Raw genomic sequence first — 22,726 nt, forward strand, 5'->3', positions numbered from 1 at the left:
TTTGGGCAGTAATTCCTCATGTGAACTTTAGGATGCATCTCCCCAGGAAGCAGGCCACACCTGGTTCTCCTACTTGTAGTAATGCTAGTATTGATTAATAAGGCTTAGATCTGGCCACCTGATCCCCTCACTGTGAAGTTCCCCACCAACCTTTCATGCGATGGCTTCATCGATCATGATCACTTTCTGATTCAGTTATTTCCTTAGGGGCAGCAAAATGGTGATTCTGTAATCTTACCTTCCTTCCACATCTTCTAGCTACAATTCTTTTGTGAAACAGAACTTTCCCTTATCATCTGTGACTCTCTGGCTACCATGAAACATACTTTGCAGAGGAAATGGGCTCTAGATTCTGAAGATGAATGGAAGTGCCTTAATAGGAAGTAAAAGACAGACTGGGAAGATAGAAATGATAGATACATCTACATAGTTATAAATCCACATAGTTAATCCTTTGAAAACAGGTTCCACACTGACACAAAACTTGGGAACCGTCTGTGTAACAGAAGGAGACTTGGAATAGGAAGTTACACAACTTCGTGGGTTTTCCCCCCGCCCCCCAACTTCGTGGGTTTAATCAGAAACTACAGCATTATTTTCTTTCCTTATAGTTTAGTTGACTAATCATGGAGTTCTCTGTATTTTATATTCAGTATTCCACTTTTTCCCTTCTCTTTCACTGCCAAGTTTAGGGTCACTAACACCCTTTATTCAGTGGCCTCCCAGTTACCTTTCCTAAATCCAATTTTGTCCTACTCTGGTTCATTTTCCCCCTTATAGTTAGACTAGACATTACAAAGCTGAGATCTAGTAATACTCAGCTTAAAACACTTTAGACTTTAAGATAAAGTCCAACCACCCTGAAGTTCTTCCATTTTTCTTACTGATAGGCCTCTGCACTACTGTTCCCACTGATCTGAGATTCCTGCTCTTTACACAGGTGACCACCTGTCTTCGGGCTGTCACTTAAGTGGTACAGAAATTTCTGACTGTTGGACTATTCCAGGTGTTCATTCTACACTCTGAGTGACCTATACGGGTTCCTGGCACACACATCCCAATTTTAACTATTTATGCATGTAATTGTTTCTTTATTGTCTGAGCAGAAACCAAGTTTGTTTAGTTTGCCACTGTAGCCCAGCATCTTCATGCAAAGCACATTTTAGAAACTTGATACTTGCTGAACAAATAGCTTCTGTAAGCAACTTAAAATGCTAAAAACTGAGAGAAGCTCTCCAGAGCCCCAACGACGGTACGGTACCTGCTGCGGCATCTTCAGGGTGATTCCATTCTCTGTGCTCACGGAAGTGAGAGTGACTGAAACTACCAGGAAAGGGTGAGGAATGTAGCGTGACATGGACACTTCTTGAAGAACTTGAATGCCAGCAGTAGTACTCGGACTGCAAAAAAAGAGAGAGAAAGATACCATACACCTCAACATCAATGCCAGCAGGTTTTTTTGTTTTTCTTTCTTTTCCACTACTAACAGTACAAATTTCATGCGTTTGGAGGAGCCAGATGCCTTCCACCCATTATTCCCTCCCCTTCAAGCATCGTTCTGGCAGCAGACTGGTGAGGTTGAGATATCCAGAGAATACAAATGGAAATAAGGGAGAAAGAAAGGGAATACAATGTAGAAGGGAAGAAAAAAAACCTAGGGAAACTAGGAAGGAAAAAAGAGGAATAGTTAAGTTGGTTGAGAAAGGACATGGCTTCCATGAGAGGCTAGTAAAATCTCTTATATCTATCTCTACAGTATTCCTTAATCACTAAGCTATTTCAGCAAATACACACTTTAGGGCTATTTACACACACACACACACACACACACACACACACAGATCACAAGAGCAAAATAAAACTCAAGAGGCATGGTCTAAAGGCTACCAGCCGACCGGCCACCCAGAAGAATGCAGGCAGTGCGCAGCAGCACCAGGGCCGCCAGCCCCTCCCGCGGCAGACCGCAGCTGCCTCGCTCAGTGCGAATCGACAGAGTCTGCTAAGGACACACTTCCCAAGGCCTTAGGCCAGTGAACTCCTTCAAATTTCCCCACATGTCCAGAACATTAGGATAGTTAGTAACCACTTATTTTCAAGGCTGTGAAAAAAATTAGTACCCAAGTTACCCCATCCCAAACCAGATTTTCCCCCCGAACAAGTGCAGTAAGAGCAGCTGAAGAGGTTGGTGCAAACTATTTATTCAGGTAGCTAAAAATAACTGCGTGAACATCACTAAATACAAAATTTACTTTTTTCACTTCTAAAACAAAGGAAACTAAACACAGGTTAACTTTTGAGAAAATAAAAATGACGAGGAAGCACAGTATACAGAAGCAAAAAGTGACAGTCGCACGCCATGCACTTACCCATCAGACTTTCTTTCAATGCTGTACAGGCAGATGGAACAATCTGCTCTGAACACTACCACCACGTCCCGGAAGACACTAAGCAGCAGTGTTTCCGCTTGTGCTCGGGTGACATGGGCGAAGGCATTGTCCAGGTTTGATGTGCGCAGGTAGACTCTGAGCTGAAGAACAAAGAATGAAAAACTGTAAAAACAAGACACCTACACCTCAGGCAGCTAAATACTCTAGACATGCTGTTTTTTTAATCTACTGACTTCAAGTAAGAGAAGTTTAAAGACCAATCTGAGCTTTCGCAATAAATGGATAAATTTTATAATTTCACAGGATAGCCTCATTCTACAAAAAACCAAAAGATGAAGCAACTAAAATTGGGAATGTACTATTATGAGGTACTCCTTCTCGAGACCTGCGTATCCAGACCTGATAAAAGTAGACCAGCACTTTCTAAAAACATAAACATACAAACCAACAAATTAATAAATCTCTAAGGGCAGCCATCCTTAGGAACAACCTGCGTTATTTACAAACTTCACAGACAATGTCTAACAGCTAAAAATCCTTAGAAAAAGTTGTCTCAGAAGTTCTGATTATCCCTTAAAAAAAAACCTGTCTTCAAAGCAGTAATCTGATATGAGGGTCTGATTTAGGTAAAAAAGCCAAATGCCAAATTCTTAATGAAAAAATAAAATGCTATATTCATTTCTATTAAACCAGATAGTGCTTAACATCTTTAAAATATAAAAATCTGTTATCCCTGAGAGAAAACAAGCCTTACCTCTTCTTGACGGTCACTTATGTTATAACATGCCAGGACAATAAAATCATTCCACCAGGCTAAGCCACCTGTCACAATCATATTTTGCTCCTTAAAAGATAATTTAAAAAACATATTTATCTTTATTTATATGCTGCCAGAAATTACAATAAGTAACACACTTATCAAGTATTCCTAAGCAAACAATGAGAGCTTAAATTATTTCTGCTCTATTCTTTACCCCCCCCAAATTAAGTATCACTCTAGGCCTTTATGAATAATAATTTATATTCTATTTTGAAAAAATTAACATTTCTATCAATAATTGGGTGCCATGTAGCACCATTATTCCCTTATTCAACAGACTTTGGTTTAAAATCCTGCTTTACAACTTACCAGCTGCTTGACTCTGAATCCTGGTTTCTTTCTTATAAAAGGGTAACAACTGTGCCCTCTCTGGGTGGTGAAGGTCAGTGAGGCCCCTGAAGTGCCCCGCAGGCTGCCACTACACATTAATCCTTGTCTTTTCCAACTGCACATGTTTCTGTGCTACCCACAACTTCACATCATATACAAACAAGCGGGAAATGATCTCAAATTCAGTGGAAGTTGATTCTGACCACATCTGATGAACTCAATATGGAAGAGTAAATCCTCCAATTAAAAACAAACCAATCTTCTCAATACAAAATGCTTTATCAAGTACTTCATTAGAACTGACCTTAGATGTAATCCAACACCATTTTTTAATATTTGGTATTATTTTTTAATGACTAGTGGCTTAGAGTTATTTCATACGGTAGTGCACTTATATTCTGAGAAATCAGTTTTTAATTTCAAAAAGACTAACCTGGGTAATGTTTCCAAAAAGTTTCCATTTTTTGGTGAGTAAAGAGTAATGTGCAAAACCAAACTTGCCAACCACAGCAATATTCTGTCCAAGTTTATCAATAGCTGAAAACTAATTCAAAGAAAAAATTAAGAACTCTTCCTTGCAAATGTATATACTTAAATATAAAGAACTTAGCATTATTGTGTCACGCAAATAGACTGTTAATAAATGTTTGCTAAGTGAATTAAATGAAAGTGCTAAATTAAAAAATCTGAATATGTATACACAAGTTACATTTCATCAAATTACTGATGTTAATACGTTAACAATGTACAAGGGATCGAGTATTAAAATTTTATTATCAACGCGCCCACTGAAAAAAGGCTCAATTCCCAGAATGCCTCCTGCAGCAAATACTATCCAATAAAAATTAACCCCAACAAAATAACAAGTAACTCACCCGTATAGGCCAATTGCTCTCTAGATAGGTGTTGGAAATCTACAGAAAATAATACATCAATTTGGTAAGACTCCTGCAACATATTTAAACTTAAAGCACTTAAAGCATTAACATCACAATATGATATTCACTTTCCTGTACAACGTTTAAAGTGTTCCCGAATAGTGGGTATTACTAGCAGAGTATTTGGAATTTACTTTGAAATACCAGTCCATATTTCACATCTCCTGTCTTCACCATTTCATTATGGGTGGCTAGATCAGGCTTTCCTACACTGCTTTTTCTCTACACTGTTTTTGTTTATATTAAATACTGAATATGCCATACAAACAGACTGAGAGAACCAGCCACGAGGGCAAGCAGGAACTGTAGAAATGAAGAGTTTGAGGGCCTCAGCAAGTTTTGTTTTTGCTTTTTAATGGGAGGTATTTTTATTACTTTTATGTCTTCTGATCAAAATAGCAAAACACTGCTTATAAAATTTAAGCAATATAAAAATGTACAAAATTGGGGTGCCTGGGTGGCTCAATGGGTTAAAGCCTCTGCCTTCGGCTCAGGTCATGATCTCAGGGTCCTGGGATGGAGCCCTGCATCGGGCTCTCTGCTCAGCAAGGAACCTGCTTCCTTCTCTGTCTCTCTCAGCCTACTTGTGATCTTTGTCTGTCAAATAAATAAAAAAACCTTTAAAAAAATGTACAAAATAAAAAAAATGAAATTCTGTTCTATCCATTGCTCCAGAGATAAGTACTGGTTAGTCTTTATTCTCTCTCTAAACATCCATACACAGGTAAGCATCTGTCTAAGCTACTCTTTTTACTGAGGTATTTAACCTATTCATCTGTAACAACTTTGAATTACAGATAGTAACACTTAATCTGCAATGGAAGTAGGAAATACACCTTCCTCCTGTGTCATCTGTCTTACATCTCTGTACATGGTATCTTTGTATCACTCTAGCAAGAATTTTAAATTTAAAAGATTCTTCCATAAGACATTAACATAGATAAAAAAAATTCTAGCTTTACTGAGACTGACTTCTCCTCTAGCCTACTGATTAAGCAGTTTTTATGAGCACATGGTGAGTATGGCATGAAAATTATCAGAACAACAGACAGAACAAGGGAAAAACTCTTCTATTCCTTGAATAAGAGAACCTCAATTTATTTGAATTCATTTTCATTGTACTCCACGTATTACATATTTTTTAAAAAGGAAAGCCAAATTAAAAATCCAGTACAATGCAATCAAATCCAATAAGATTCTTTGTGTAATGTGAAGACAAAACTAAAATCGAATTAAAAGTAATATGCTAAAAATATCTGTATTAACCTTGATAAAATTTACTCATAAAGCTATCTGTTAGACTTCACTTATTATCTTGTAAGTCAGCCTAAAATCCAAATAAAGTAACAGCTTTTGGTTCTGTTATTACAAGTTCTCAATCCTAGTGCCAGTTTGTAGAACCTCACCCTGCAGAATCAAGGGTAACGGTGCCATGATATATGCTTGAAAAAGGCTTAACTCCTATCTTAACAGATTCACTGTACCACACAGGCCAGTTACTAAAGTCCTGGGAAGGGTGGCGTCGGTTCAGAAGCCTGGTAATCTGAGGGAATGATCAGGCGGGGACAGAAGAGCTCAAAGTAGTTTTGTGTGAGTCTGTTAAGTGAATTCTCTCTTTGGATGAAGAAAATCAAAGTAGTCACTTGAAGAAGGATGTCCCTGGAGTATAACTGAGCCAGCCATCCAGAACGTGAAAAAGGACTTCCCCTGACCCTGATGTTTCCTAAGTATTTAAGAAACATGGGGGTGGGTAAAGTGTGAGCTGGGATCCCAATGCCAACGCGGATTCCAGCTTGAAGGGTTCCTCAGCATGGCACCAAGGTAGAGTTTTATCAAACGGTCTACACTCTAATGAGTATCTGTAAGAAAAAAAAATTTTTTATTCTTTTAACCCCCAAAATGTAGGAAGTGCCACAAACTATAAATGATTTATTTTCAAAGCTTGAGTTTAAGTTTAAAATGAAGCTTTACTTCTGATACAGTTGTGTCTGAAGATGCTATGAAATGAAAAGTGAAAATGAAACATTCATTTTCCCTAGTAGGTCACATTTATGGATCTACGTGTCACCTGAGCTTTGAGCTCTGCCCCTTACACTGAGAACAGGAAATGGCAGAAGTAAGGCAAGAAGCAGCTAATAAATCATGAAGAAGTCAGGCCAGGACTGCATACTCAGGGCACAAAAGTCACACCACGCCACGCCACTGGGAGCCTGAGTGCTAAGGTACATAATCTCCATTCTCAGCATCTTAGGATTCCTCAGCCTCTTAAAAAACCTCAATCTACCTTCTTCCCCCCTTCAAGTCATTTTGCTAAAACCCTGTCTCCTACCTAGACCGCTTCTGTCCGTTGCTGTGAGACTGTGAGAGCCAGCAGGTCTGCTGGCAGACCTGCCCCGTGCCAAACCCCGCATCTGATGCATCTGAGACGGTCCTCAGAAGGTCTGCCAATCATTTATAAATGAAAGAGTCTTTACAATCCTCTGTTGACAGCCTTAGCATATTTTGTAAGCCTATTTTTTCCCAAATGGTTAGCCAGTTAAATTACAAAACCAACATTTCAGAACAGTGGATGATAATGATTTATACTTGTAATGTCTGTAAGAAATGTTTGTATCATACGAAGTTCTGAGTGTTAAATGGCAGTGCAAGCAGGAGTGCACCCTAAAACCATGAGGGTGTTGTTATAATTCCACATTATTTGTGTTCTGCTTGTCAAACTACTTTTGAAGTTTTTAAAATCTGTAGCTAGGAAAACTAAATTTAAACACATACACACACACACACACACACACACACACACAGCACCACTTCTACCAGCAGCTACCAACCCTGCTGTTGACAAGTAAGTGTATGTATTAAGTTAAAAGAAAGAAACATATTTAACATAGAATCTTCTGATCAGGAAACTAACAAGTGTAAGGTAGAAGGTCTAAACGAACGAAAAATCCCGTTGTCTAGATGAGGAACAGACAAGAGAAGCAGAATTAGTTGGAGCTTATTTGATGAACTCTAAGCTGTGTAAGAACAAAATAGAAGTCGCGTAAACAAAGTCACTCTGACGGAGGATGTGGGCATTTATCCCAGACCAGAGTGTATGTTGAAGGAAAAATTAAACAGGCACCCGTGTTTCTTCAGGGAATCATTACTACTGGTTAAGACCCAGAAGGTAAAGCATTAGCACTGCAGAGACACTGTAAACCACCAAACCAAAACACTCCCACGATGCCGCACTGATGCATCTGGTTGGTGTGCCAGCAAACAAAGTACAGGGCAAACTGTAATGAAACACTGTCTATTTCAATGGGCACATTCTAGGTCTTAGCTCAAGGTCAACAGTACATTACATGATTCAACACTTAATACCTAGTTGTTAGACTGTTACTTTACTTATAGTAAGGATAAGTCTGACATTCCTTAAGCTGGACACTGCTCTCCTATGTGCCCTTGGGCAAGTCACCTAACTTCTCTGAGCCTCAGTTTCCTCAATGTAACAAATCCAGTTGGACTACATGATCTCTATGGTCCTTCCAGCTCCAAAAATTCTATGAGTCTATTATAACTTAACTGTTATACAGCTCTGACATTATTTTTATTAGTTTTAGGGAAAGGAAAAAACTAGGTTAAGCTCGAGTCAAACAAGTTCATCCTTCTGAATAATTCCAATATCTAAAGAACAAAATCATGAAAGAATCTTGCTCGTACCTACTTTGTCTAAGGTGGTAAACTCAGTGTGATACGCTACTAGTATAGGATACTTCAGTGATGGCTAAGAATCACAGAATCACAGAATTTTTGAGCTGGAAGGAAATTAGATTTTTGTTATTGCCTGATGGATTTTTGAGTTCCAGACCTACCTTCTTTGATCCTCTGCTCTACTTGGCTCTGGCAACACAGACCTGGCTAGGCAGAACTGGCATTGATGCTAGGTCAGTGTAGAATGAATAGTTCAAAGTATGGGGAAATGAAAATAGCAGAGGAATGGCTATAGGAGAGAAGGGAGCAGTGGAAAATTTTAGTCAAGGAGGCAGCCGATGCAGTTTTATTTCATAACTGTTACTACTTATCAAATGGTATGCACAGTTTGATTTTATGAATTTATTAATGTCAGATACATTTTCTTTGGGTGTATACCACGTCAGTGCGAGAGACACTCCTCTTTCAACGTTTCACATTCTGACCATTCGTGTCTCTCATCATCTCCACTCAAAGTCAACTAAAACTAACATGGGAGCTGAGTGAGCGAATAAAGTATCAGCACAGAACGGAGAAGGGAGGGTCAAGAATTGTGGAGACAGAACCCAGTGAAAACCAAGGCAAGAGCAGGCTCAGACATACCTAAGGCACTTGGGTATCAGCGGGGGAAGGAAGACACACTCAGAACTCCTACAATTGTGTATGAAAGTTTCTCTCAAGAAACTTCAATTTATTGATTTACCCAAATTAATTTTATTTGGTATCAAAATTCAGAATTGATGTCCACGTTAAATGCCAATTTATCAGAATTATTAAAAGAAACTGCTAATTTAAAAGTTATACCAGAATGAGTAAGTGACTTGGAACAAGATTTTTGTAATAATAAAATTATTAATAATAAGGTTCTAGAGTGTGACCGCAAGTCTGCAATTTGGCTTTAAAGTCAGGCAGCTAACTTCAACATGTACCCACTAGGACTACAAGGTCAGCTGTTCAGGGTCTTAGCTGACACTGTCACTTTCCATGAAATCACTACACTTTTGCCTGTGCCAATCCACAGAGCTAAATTTGTACCAAAACGGGGCGGGAGGAGGCAACGGAAGAAGTACAAAGTTGTGCTTGTTCAGAGGGAAAAGCATAAATTTGGGAGTTTTTGGACTAGTAGGCTTAAAACAGGTGGGGATCTGTGCTACGTCAGAGGCAAGAAAGGAACACAAGAAGACAGAAAAGCAGAAGAGAGAGGTGACAGTCAAAAAGGTTAAAAAGTTTCTCAGTTTTCTAAAGCAACAGAAGAAATCTGTAACTCCGCTCCAGGTGCTAGTCCCCCAAGGACTAAGTCAACAGTGAGCAGCTGAGACTTACCTGTACCACATGCCAATGCCGATGTCCAAGCAAAGAGCTTAAACCCGGAGACTCCAAACCGCTGTCTGCAAAGGGGCTCCTGCCCCCACCGGCCTTGCGCTCAGAGCGTGCTGAGGAACCCCTGGCACTCTGCATTTGCGAGGCCTCGCCGCAGTTCAAGTACAATCGGTCCTCCCCCTGAAGCAGCACTTGCTCCTGGTTACTCTACAGGAGGAAGAAAGGAAGAAAGGAGGAAAGCAAATAAAAAAACCTGAAATCAGATAATGGAAAACAAAAGTAATACCTTGACTTAGGTTTATCATAGGAAATGCGCCATGTATCTCAACGTCGATTTTACTCGCAGACAAGACTACATAATGATCACGGGCACTGTTACATTTACAGGGAACAGGCAACAGTTTAATGATTACTTCCCAGGGCAAACAGAACTTTTGTTGAAGTCTGTTTTATCACAGATGCCAAAATGCGACCCAGTCTACAATGACTACAGCAGTATCTTCCTTATTACTCCAAAATGGCAATGCTATGAGAGATTTTCCATCTGAAAACTGAACAGAACTACTCATTATCTACAGGTTACAAATGAGTTTCACATAAAATACCTCACATTATGGTGTGATAATGATAAGAAGACATTAACTGGGCAAACTGTGCGTGTGTGTGTTCACCCTGTGCCCATGGCAAGAAGCAGCGGAGGATTACGAATGGGAATACTGGACACCAAGGTTCTTTTAAGCCATGGGGAGGAGGCAGAGTAGCCCCAGTCAGTGGTCCTGGATCAAAGCAACTCAATATTCACTTGGGTAAATGCTTGGTTAGTGCCAAGGACTGCAATGGGCTCTGAGAATATTCAGACAAATAAGACAATTTCTCCTCTTAGTGATGACGCCTTGGTTTTCAGAGAGAAGGTCAGCACTAACTGTGGGCACTTTATTCACTGACCATTCATTCCATCAGACAGAAGGGCACCAAAGCCCCTCATTTTTCCATGGCAGCCCAAATGCTGTCTTGACAGAAAACTCATAAAATCTGCCTTTACATTATAATTTGGGATGGGGAGGGGAGAAAGAATGACTGAACTCTTGTTTTTCTGCGGATCCTTATTCTTCATCTAGAGTCATGAAGTCTCAGATCCAGGCTACTGTCATATTCTTTCTCAATGGATTGTAATTATCAATTTTAATTAGAAACTGGTTGTACCAAATATTTAAAAAACGATTGATGGCAGATATTAAGATATATGCTTCTGACGTGTAACACATACTGTTACATATTAACAATATATAATATTAGTATATTGTTCCAGAATGATAAAACATGAGGAGTTTAAATTATAATTTGGGGCAGTGTTTCCCAAATAAGGTTTCCAGGCATACTTTCTTTAAATCACTCCCTAAAAATTCATAGTTAAAAAAGCTTTGCGCACTGTTTTTCATATACCAACTCCTGGGTTTTTATGATTCACATTAGGCATATTAAAGACCCTGGAGTCCTACAATAAGGAAATTTCTGCAGCCTTAGCTTCTTTATTTTGCTTATATGACAACAGAAATTTCCCTTATCCTGTGTATATGCTACCGATTCTTCTAAGCAGTGCCTTGTGGAGCACACTTTGGGAAATTCTTTTTAAATAGAGACTAGGTTAGTCAAGTAAATCTGTAAACACTGCTTTCCCTCAAAGTGCTTATGATCCTATTTAAAAAACAAAAACTAAAAGCTGCTGAGAAGTAAAATTTTTCTATAAATTATTAAAAAGAAATACAAAAATCACAAAAATGAACAAGAAAGAAAATAATCCACCAATTTTAGACGAATCTGATAGTCTACTATGAAGGCCACTAAAAGTAAACAGTTGTACTTTAAAAAACTTACCATACAGGGGTTTACAGTGAGTACACTCTTGATAAACTGAAACAGCAGAAGGCCAGGCTGTTTAACTACACTCTTGGAATCAGACTCAATTCCAGTGTTGTGAGCACCAAAGCCGCTGACCACCCAGAGATGATAGCCTTCTGCACCCCAGCTCTTGGAGAGAACGGGAAGAAAAATCAGGGCAATGAAGTCTGTAATCCTCTCCTAGCTTCAAATATTCAAATCCCGAAACAGCCAACAAGAGCCTTACCAGTGACTTCTAAAGGCTGGAGAAACCATGAGAAGCTACATAGCCCTCTCCAGTGGAACCCACTATCACAGCTCTCTACCTGGAAGGGGGGGCGGGGGGGTAGGGTGTGTGTGTGTGTGTGTGTGTGTGTGTGTTTTATGCAAAGCAAGTCTGTGGTGGTGAGGTCAGTGTTGTCCACTTTAGTGAGCAATCAGAGGTTCTGAAGGATTAAACTGCTTGCTGGGGGAGTCTGGGCCAGCTGGTGGAAGAGCCAGCACGTGTCCAGACAGCAGGAGCCTGGAGGTCACCAGCACCACCCCAACCAGCTCATCATCGTCCTGGATGGCTCAACCCGGCCTCCTGTCTGCAACCACTCAGCTGCCCCTTTTCCTCTGTGCCCCGGGTCCCGCTCCCTCTCGCACAGTGCCCGTGCGGACATCTGCCTTCTGGGTCGTCCCAGCCGTCACCTGCCACTAATATTACAGAAGGGGTGGGGACAGGAGTCACCCCAAGGGGCCCCATTCTGGGGCTCTTGAGTTTGGTCAGGAAGGCCTCCTCTGCCCTGCTGGACTTACTGGTTTCCTCAGATGGAATATGAGGCCCCGGGAGGGCATTTCTCATCAAAGTACAAAAGAGCCCTTTCCTCTTGGCCTTCCTGTAAAGAGGGCAGCCCCTGCACAAGGACTCCCAAATATGCGTCTACAGATTCTACATCTCAATCTTCACTCCAAATCCCAAGAAATACCCAGTGCTCTCTTTAACTTCTCCATTAATTTAACTGCCTCTCAAATACAAAGAAATTCCTTACAGAGGAAGATCCCCCCCACCCCGTGTGACCCAGCTGAAACTTGACAAAGAAGCACCCAAAACAGATGCAGTCTTGTACCGAGCAAAGAACACACCAATGGAAGTTTCTACGTTTTCATTCCAGCCTGGCCCCACTCTGCTGTAGAACCTTGGCTAAGTTATTTGGTTTTCTCTGGGTATATACGTCAACCTTTATAAAATAAGAAGGTTCAAATAAACTCTCCAGGGCCAAGTTTTTTGTTTTTGTTTTAAAGGTTAGTAATTCACAATCTACAAGGTCAAGAAAATAGTAGAGGGAAAATAAATTGTTGCTAAATTTCAAAAGCTTCATAGAAGTCTTGCTCTCCCACAATAAAAGTTAAACAGTTGGGGCGCCTGGGTGGCTCAGTGGGTTAAGCCGCTGCCTTCGGCTCAGGTCATGATCTCAGGGTCCTGGGATCGAGTCCCGCATTGGGCTCTCTGCTGAGCAGAGAGCCTGCTTCCCTCTCTCTCTCTCTGCCTGCCTCTCCACCTACTTGTGATTTCTCTCTGTCAAATAAATAAATAAAATCTTTAAAAAAAAAAAAAAAGTTAAACAGTTAACTGAAATGTTTACATTCTTAGTTTGTGATTAAAATACCACCTTAGTGAGGCTAACAACACTGGTTGTTATGTGCCATTCAGAAGCACTGATGGGCAGTTATAGAAATAATTTATTCAAAAACTTATTTTAAAATATGGAGGTGGAGAGAGACAGTAAGTAGGGTCCTTGATGGTGCTGAGAACCACTACCAAGACAGCCATGGTGGTTTTCGTTCTTTAAGAAACCCAAGATCAGAAAATGCCTTCCTCTGTGGAGCAAAGGACGAAGGGCAATGAGTAAACCTCACAGCCACCAACTTGACAAAGATGACGCACAGAAGGGCTACAATAAGAAAATGTTCTTACGTAAAGACAGGGATTACACTTCACTGTTTTCTACAGGAACTCTTAAAAATATGTAATAACAATACTGACAACATTGACTTCAATTCTCCTGACAGGTATCTACAGGAAACGTTTTAAAAATATGCTCAGATAATGTCCAAGCACCTCGCGGAAAAATATCCACTGAGCAGTTCACATCATGTTAAAAGAAAGAAGGCCATGAGAAGTGGATGCTAGTGAGTCACTAGCTCTGGACGTATGCTCTGGAAAACCAAAGGCCTGATTTGAATAGTCACTATGTTCACAAACATAACAGGGGTTTGCTAGACATATAAGCAAAACTGAAAGCAAGTACATACTGAAAACTGGACAGCAAAGCAAGAACTGTAGAAGAGTCTGCTAAAATAAAAATAGTTTTGTAAAATCAGGCCAAGAAGAGTTAAAAAAAAAAAAGGCAGAAGTAAAATCAAAGTTTCTCATACTATAGAAATACACACACACTTTTTTAAAGTAGGTCCATGCCAAGCTTAGAGCCCAGTGCTGGGCTTGAACTCAGAGATCCAGAGATTAAGACCCGAGCTGAGATCAAGAGCTGGATGCGCAACCAACTGAGCCAGCCAGGCGCCCCACACGATGCCAATATTTTATAGGAAGTACTTACCATAGAGTTGATCTTAAGGGGATCTTTTTTGGTACCATCAGACCTATAGCTGAAATAGAACAGAAACTCAATTTAAAAAAGTTTTCTATTACATATATTTGGCTTTAAGTTTTTAAAAACTCAAATTGATTTTGTTCCTTTAAGAACAGAAGTAGATAATAATGCATGAAACATGAGACTGCTTGTTGATATATCTAAGTATATCACCTACACATAGTCTTTTAGGTCCATGATTCTCGATAGAATCATGCAGTTTGGGAACGGGTATTCATTTTGTCAGGACTGAGGTTCATAGCACCATAAGGAGTGGGAAGAGATCTCAACCCAGCAAGATAATGCAATTTTCTATTTCCCACTAGTGACTTATGTGCATGGCTTATTGCTCTTATTAGATTATAAGCTACTTGAAGGCAAAACGGTATGTGATTTAGCCTCGAATCTAACATGCTACCATTTCTACAGTAGGGATTCAACAAACAAATGCATTTTGCGGAATGAACAATGAATTTTAAAAGGATGGATGTTTAGAGAATCAGCACATTCTGAACAAATGAATTCTGAACCTTACAAATTGTCTTGGTTAACCCCAAGACAAATAAGCATCAAATAAGGCAGGATAGCTGTATGACAAAAAATTTCTGTGTATGTGTATTTTCTGGGAGATAACGGAGTTATTTTATCTAGAACTTGTCTTTATTCACTCACGCAAAATCGCCTCCAAGCGTACAGATCAGCTGGGCTCCAAACACACTCCACAGAGAGAGGCCTCCGCTCTCCCAGGTCACCGTCACAACACTGTTGTCAGGGGACCATCTGACTAATTTAACAGCTCCTGTTTTGTTCCAAATATCTGTTAAGAAATTGTGAGGAGAGTTAAAAATAAATGATTCCTTCAGAAACAGTATTTTTTACAGTCTGTATTTTTTCAAATTGCAAATGAACAGAAAGATATGTCTCCTTCAAATAATGAGATGAATCCTACTCATTTAAGGTCACAAAAAGTCACATTAGCCTTGATTGAAGCAGAACAAACTCGGCTGCCAAGAAATTTATTCATTCATTTATTTATTTATTTTTAAAGATTTATTTATTTATTTGACAGACTGAGAGAGAGAGAGAGAGAGAGGAAGAGATCACAAGTAGGCAGAGAGGCAGGCAGAGAGAGAGAGAGAGGAGGAAGCAGGCTCCCCGCTGAGCAGAGAGCCTGATGCGGGACTCGATCCCAGGACCCTGAGATCATGACCTGAGCCGAAGGCAGCGGCTTAACCCACTGAGCCACCCAGGCGCCCCTGCCAAGAAATTGAAAAGAAATGAGAACCATTTGGGGCCACTATCAGCCTGGATAACTATAATTGTGTCATTTTAAAAGTCTTTGGCTTTGGTCAGTTCGGTTTCTGTAAAATGGGGATAAGGCTTCCCTTGAATCATCCTACACTAAATGTCAACGTAGTTCGCAAAGCAGGTGTTTTAAAATGTAAAATAATGTCCTACCATTATCTTCATGCTCCCCACTCAAGGAATCCACGTTAAAACAAACTGAAGTTTAAACTTCTATTAGAATTACGTAGGTAAACTCCAGCTTGAGGACTCCAGGTGCTCATATCATCTTTTAACTAATAGTAATTGTTCTTTCAATCCTGTAATTTCACTGTGCAGTAAAAGCCAAGTTTCCCTACTGCAGGGTTAAATGAAACATGATAGTATTTCCTGTCAGCAATTCAAAACCAGCTGCGTATCACTTTGTTTCAAATTCTTTTCATTTGCAGTAGTAATACATTTCTGCTATAAAATACAGAAGATTTACTACAAAGGGGAAGTATATAGGTTTTTGTCTACTAAGACAACCTCACTTTAGCACTCCCCCCCATAGTGAACAGCAGGTTATTCAGGCAGATGTAAAATAAATGGGATCCTTCATCCATTTTGAGTCTATTTTTGTGTGTGGTTTATAAAAAATAAAAAATAAAAAAAATGTTGAAGAAAATAAAATTAAAATCAATATGAAGCTTGGTCAGCTGAATGTAAATTAGGAGCTGTTCTTAATTAAACAATTTGTATATGTAAAAAATAAATAAATAAATAAATAAATAAATAAATAAATAGGAATATACATAAGAAACATCACATCTTATTACTATACTTAATACTTGTCCAGGGGAGAAATTTAAAAACAAACCAAGGGGGCCACTGGAGGGGGAGCTCAGTCAGTGAAGTGCCTGCCTTCGGCTCAGGTCATGTTCCCAGGGTCCTGGGACCGAGCCCCGCGTCGGGCTCCCCGCTCAGCCTGCTTTCGCTCCCCACTTGCCTCTCCCCCCAGGTCACATACATGTGTTCTAATAAATAAAATTTTAAAATAAATACATATACTACCAAGAAGAAGCACAAAATCAAACTGAAGTTTACAAATGAATGCAATTCCATGTGCAAGGAAAAAAACATGGGTTTTCACCGTCATAGAAGGATGTTAATGTTAACTGAAAAGGGGAGGGTATATACTTACTACCCCACATGAAATAGACATATGCATGCACATATATGCATACCCACTTTCCAAGCATTATGTACATATTAAAATCTAATTGCAGAGATCCATAATAAAATATCAGCGGTGGTAAACTTAATCTTCATGTGTCAGGACTACGGGAAATTTATCTAGGTGGTAACAACCTACAATGAACATAGACTGTGATATAATCTGTGTATTGAGAAAAATATTAAAAAAGTAACCCAGACATTTAGTTATAGAGCTGAACTTACAAGAAAGAAAAAGTTCCAGAAGCCAAAAGAAAGGAGAAAACCTACTGTGAGATTGGTTAGTACCTGGGCTGAGAGTGAAGGGCTGGGACCAGGGAGGGGAGAGAGGCTAGAATTACGGGAATGGAAGGCTGGGGTGAGCCCCAGCAACGACAAAGGAGTGCGGACTGACATCCTCTAGGAAGACAAAGTGTCTGAGACCAGCATGAAGTCGGAGAGTCCAAAGGGAAGGTGCAGCGTGACAGAAGGACTCCCAGTCACCGTGGCTGGTCAAACTCAGCCGGCGCTGCCTGAAGGAAGCGAGCAGACTCACCCCTGCTTCAGATGTCAGTCCTCCTACAAGCCTCCCGGAGCAAGCAGGTTTACGGCCCATGTAATTGAGGCTGGCAGAATTCTCTCACAACAAAGACCCCGGGAGTGAGACTTGGCAGGTCACCAAAGGGGGAAATGGCATCCACGAGCCCGAGAAGGAAGAACGATCTCAAGAACCGCGCGCAGTGCTGCCCAACAGGAGCAGCGGGAGCACTTCCTGCGGCAATGACTTCCCACCTGCCCACCTGCTTGGTCTAAGAGGCAGCCCCCAGCTACATGTGACTACTAAACACGTAAACGTGACCATGCAACTAAAGAAATAAGGTGTTATTATTATTATTGTTTTTTAATTTCAATGGTTTAATACTGGGCAGGAAAACTAAGTATGGATTAAAAAAAGAAACCATGGGGCGCCTGGGTGGCTCAGTGGGTTAAGGCCTCTGTCTTCGGCTCAGGTCATGATCCCGGGGTCCTGGGATCAAGCCCTGCACTGGGCTCTCTGCTCTGCAGGGAGCCTGCTTCCCACCTCCCCGCCCCCTGCCTGCCTCTCTGCCTACTTGTGATCTCTGTCAAAAAAAAAAAAAAAAAAAAAAAAAATCTTAGAATACTTAACACCTCAAACGACTAAAAATGCTGAGAGGTAAGTAAGTGTACAAAGTGCTTGTGCCCTGAATTTTTCTGCCAAACCCTGGAAGCCCTGACTTCTATTTCTGATGACTCATAGCACGTGACAGAGCGGAGAGCAAGCTCAGAGTACCTAAGAGAAGACACCACTCAATGGGAGGGGCTACAGAAGGCTACATTCACGGTATAAGGGAGAATGAGAAATAAACTCTACCGTGTGGAAGGTAAAGAAATAGCAAAGGATACTTTCATGTGTTTTCCATGAATGGAAAATAAAGTCCCCGGGAATCTGAAACAAGTCAGTCCTCACTCTCATATGTAATTTATGCAACTTGTATGACTCAAAGAAAATTACAAATAGAGAATATAAGGCAAAGGATTCCAGACTGATGTAGTACTCTCACATAACTTGCCCTAAACACACATAAATCCTCTTCGGAAGAACTCAAATTCAATTTAGGTCACAAAGCATTCAAATAAATAAATCTGAAGGAAATTAAACAGCTCTCAGTAAAAAAAAAAAAAAAAAAAAAACAAAAAAAAAAAAAAAAAAAAAAAAACCCAAAATATATAAACAAATTCATGAGAACCCAAACTCAGAAAGAAAGGTTTCAAATACTGAGACTAACAAAGAATATAAAAACCATTTTTTAATACCTAAAGAAATAAAAGAATAATGAAACTAGGAGCAGGATGCATACAGATTAGAAAGCTAAGTAAACACTCTGGAAATAAAAAATACAGTAATTAAAATGGACAGATGAAGAAGAATACTAAACATAAATGAAGAGAACACATGTACCAGAAGACAGGGAAAAATTTTCTAGAACATAGTTCAGAGAAACAAAAAAAAGAAAAATGTTAAAAGGCAGCTTAAGAAACCTGTAAACAGGGGCGCCTGGGTGGCTCAGGGGGTTAAAGCCTCTGCCTTCAGCTCTGGTCATGATCCCAGGGTCCTGGGATGGAGTCCCACATCGGGCTCTCTGCTCAGCAGGGAGCCTGCTTCCTCCTCTCTCTGCCTGCCTCTCTGCCTACTTGTGATGTCTGTCAAATAAATAAATAAACAAAACAAAACAAAAAAACCAAACCTGTAAACAGTACAATGCAAGTCTGATTAAACTTCCAGAAAAAGAGATTAAATAAGAGGCAATATGCAGAGAAATAATGGCTGAGTATCTTCCAGAACAGCTGGACAATATGAATTCTCAGATCCAGAATGCCTGAATCTCAAACAAGATTAAAAAAAAAAAAAAAAAAAAATTAGAAAAAAGTCTTCACGTTCCAAATCACAGTGAAACTATCCCAAAGACAAAGAAAAAATCTTAAAAGTAAACAAAGAGAAAAAAACTCAATCTCCTGAAAAGGAAACACAACTTGATCAGAGATCCCAAGAGCAACAGTGAAACTGGATGGTACCTGAACAACTTCAATATACACACAGTAACTGCCCATCTAAAATGGTATAACAAGTTAAACCATAATTAAATTACAGGGGCAAAATAAATACATCTTCAGACCCCACCCCTTCCCCCTAAAACTTCACTAGAGAAAATTCTGAAGGACGTATTATAGACAGAAAATGGTCTCAAGTGGAAGATGTGAGATGTTAAAAGGACACGATGGGGAAAAATACTGGTATAGATGTGGGTAATACTAAGTCAACATTAACAGTTATGTATTAAATGCTTCCTGAGATTCTGACGTGAGATACCTTAGCTTCTTCCTTGAGGCTCATGAGAATTTTTATTATTGGATTAGATTTAGATGGGTGTCCTCATTTTTCTGACCCCAATAGAGAGCTTTGTATAGTTATACAGCAATTATTCTTTTTTTTTTTTCATTTTTAAAGATATAATGTATTATTTGCCCTAGGGGTACAGGTCTGTGAATCATCAGGTTTACACACTTCACGGCACTCACCATAGCACACACCCTCCCTGAAGTCCATCACACAGCCACCCCATCCCTTTCCTCCCTCCCCCCAGCAACCCTCAGTTTGTTTGGTGAGATTAAGAGTCTCTGATGGTTTCTGTCCCTCCTGAGCCCATCGTTTCACTTTTTCCATCCCTCCCCCATGCAGTCCCCCGCCCTGCCCCTCAAATTCCTCATATCAGACAGAGCATATGATAATTGTCTTTCTTTGATGACTTATTTCACGTAGCATAATACCCTCTAATGAGCAATTATTCTCAATACAGGAGCATATCTAAATTTGGGAGAGGAACAGAACACAGTCTGAAAAGGGTCCCAATTATTAATGCACATACAGAACCAAGTATAGTATCAAACTCATAAAACATAGTAGTGAGATTCTAACTGCCTGTTAAAACAATTGTGCCAAGGTCACTGGCTTAAAAACATACTGATTCATTCATCACACTCATTAACTATGCCTCTCACTAAACTGAACTCACTCGGTACAGATAGAAAAATCCTACATTCCTACCCTGGAGCTAGCAGAAAACAAGACCTGTAAGTTGGTAAGTTCAATAAAACATTAACAATGATAAGAAAGATAGTATATGCAAAATATATTGAGGCACAGGAGGGAATAGTATTCTGTCTAGTTCATAAAACGAGATTTCATTTAAGCTGTATCTTGGAAGACCAATATACATAGACCCTCTCTCAAGAATCTGCAGGTGGTTTGGTGAAGAGTCAGACTGCAGTTCCTAGGTCTGTGTGCAGGGTATCCAGGATACCATGAGACAATCTTCATGAGACAATATCAAATAAATAGAGTGATATATAGTATCTGTTAGACACAATGTAAGTTATTAGCTCAGGCAGTTCACAGCTATATTAGGCTGTGACTACATTTATTTTGATGATGTTACATCTTTGTAAAGATGGCTTTTTAGGAGTTGTTGTAGAAAAAGTGTCATGTGAAAATCAACGTGGAACAGGAAATGTGGGTGACTGGACCCAATCTGACTCCAAGGTCTGAGAAACTGTACAGTGTCCAATAAGCACAGACAACCTATTAGCAAAAAAATAGTGTTTACGAATTAAAATAAAATACTATTTTTCTTTCCATTTACGTGTATTACTTTTTGAAAATGCTACTAGGATTTAGACCTAACTACCTAATAAACAACGTCTGGTATTTCTTTTAACGTAGAGGTGCTGTGGTAAAAGTATGGAGACAGTAAGGGCTGACTGAACTAAGAAATAATGCCAGAAATGTTCAGCAAAAGACCTACGTGCCATCATGCGGTAGACGCCATTGGCTGGTTAATGCCACATCCATTTCCAGCCTCTTTCTCCCTTGCCCACTTCTACCAGAAAGGCTGGGAAAATCCTAAGGTAGCTAATGAGACATAAAGTGACCAACCAGATGAAGAGGAAGATGGCTGGAACAGGTGAGGCTGCTGCTGAGAAACCTTTTGCTTTCCTGATCAAAAAACCAAATATGCCCTATTTCCTCCTTTCTTCTTGACTCAAACATAGGAGCAATGCTTGCAGCTCAGAAGCTGAGGCCATGAAGGAAAGACCAAACGCCAGCAGCAACTCACCTTTGGATTTCTTGCTAGCAGAGAAAATAAATCCTATTTAAGCCACAGCAACTTGGGTTCTCTGTTAGTTTTGGTCAAAAGCCTTTCAATGACAAAGACTTTGGAATTAATCCAAAGGGTCTGAGGGTCCACTCAAGATTCACTACTGAGTTCAGAAAAAGACTGCTTTGTTTAACGATGTGTATCCACTAGTTAAAACAATGTCTGGCCTACAGCAGGTATTTTATAAGTATTTGCTGAATGAATAAACTGAATTGGAAGGCATAAAATAACAAAGGCAATGAAATCAGGTAAAAGACTAGAGCAGAGTCCAGAGAAAGACTATAAAGGCTAAAACTAGTGAGGACACAGAAGACTAATCAAACAATAAAAGAAGGATCCTTGGGAGCCTTTCTAGGTACCAGGAAACCCTAGTACCTGGGCCAGGCAAAATACAGTTACGTGTTAACTGTATTTGACCGAGAGCACGCATCATTTAAAATCCCCAGTCACTACCCATCCACACCATTACCTGTACATCAAAAATAAAAGAAAAAAAGGACTCACCAGGATACTGTTTCGCTGTTAGCTCTAGTTTATGGGACAGCAGCATAGCTCCGGTGGTGTTATCTATTGTATATACCTGTACAGAACCACTGAGAAAAACAAACAAGCCTTTAATAAAAAAAAGAGAAATACAAATATAGAGAGCATTACTGTGGAACTGTTATGTTCTGCTGGTAAGAGCATAAACTAGGCTAAAACCATTTTGTAAATGATTTGCAGTCTCATAAATCTGAACAAGTGCATATTTGTAACCCAGGAAAAATTTCCCTCTAAATATATCCCAGGAATATTCTTGTCTATGTTATCAAAAGGCACGCACAATGTTCGCTGTAGTACTATGTATAAACGCACAACAGCCGCAGCAACCTGAAGTGTCCAGCAAGAGAAAGGAAGCATAAACTGTGCTCTGCTCGTACAGCGGTCTAGTACAGCAGCGACAGGCATTAAAACACATAGTCAGGATGTACATATGTAGTATAATTCTGCTTCTATTCAAAAACATTCAAAACATAGTAAATACATTTGTGGTAAAAATGCAATAAAGAGCTAATGGACACACCGTCTCTGGTGGAGAAGGAGGGACATTAAATAAGAGAGGGACAGGGCGCCTGGGTGGCTCAGTTGTTAAGCACCTGCCTTCAGCTCAGGTCATGATCCTAGGGTCCTTGGATGGAGACCCACGTTGGGCTCCTGCTCAGCGGGAAGCCGGTTTCTTCTTCTTCCACTTCCCCTGCTTGTGTCCCCACTTTCCCTGTCTCTCTTTGCCAAATAAACAAAATCATTAAAAAATTAAATAAATAAAGAAGAGGGGGAAGCCGGGGCTGCATCCACCCTGCTAATGCGCTATTTCTCATGCTGGATAGTAATTTACAGATTTTCACTTGATTATATTTTCTACCCAACACCATTTTTTGTATCTACACACATGGCATATGTTATTTTGTGAAAGTGGTATATATAATGATTTCAT

General features: G+C 39.9%; 1 protein-coding gene across 7 annotated transcripts in view; it reads right to left on the reverse strand.

Annotated features, from left to right (window-relative positions):
• The window catches only part of RIC1 (RIC1 homolog, RAB6A GEF complex partner 1), a 142,625-nt gene that overhangs the window by 17,799 nt on the left and 102,100 nt on the right, over window positions 1-22,726 (reverse strand). For all 7 annotated transcript variants that reach the window (XM_082694269.1, XM_082694268.1, XM_082694267.1 and 4 more), the window contains 10 exons: window positions 21,757-21,845; window positions 14,711-14,855; window positions 14,006-14,054; window positions 11,403-11,555; window positions 9,531-9,734; window positions 4,413-4,451; window positions 3,971-4,081; window positions 3,142-3,231; window positions 2,367-2,527; window positions 1,262-1,400 (listed from right to left, as the gene is read on the reverse strand). In XM_082694269.1, coding sequence (XP_082550395.1) covers window positions 1,262-1,400; window positions 2,367-2,527; window positions 3,142-3,231; window positions 3,971-4,081; window positions 4,413-4,451; window positions 9,531-9,734; window positions 11,403-11,555; window positions 14,006-14,054; window positions 14,711-14,855; window positions 21,757-21,845 — 1,180 coding nt within the window. The remainder of the gene's footprint in view (window positions 1-1,261; window positions 1,401-2,366; window positions 2,528-3,141; window positions 3,232-3,970; window positions 4,082-4,412; window positions 4,452-9,530; window positions 9,735-11,402; window positions 11,556-14,005; window positions 14,055-14,710; window positions 14,856-21,756; window positions 21,846-22,726) is intronic.

This window comes from Mustela nivalis (assembly GCF_964662115.1).
Source record: "Mustela nivalis genome assembly, chromosome: 13".
NCBI lineage: Eukaryota > Metazoa > Chordata > Mammalia > Carnivora > Mustelidae > Mustela > Mustela nivalis.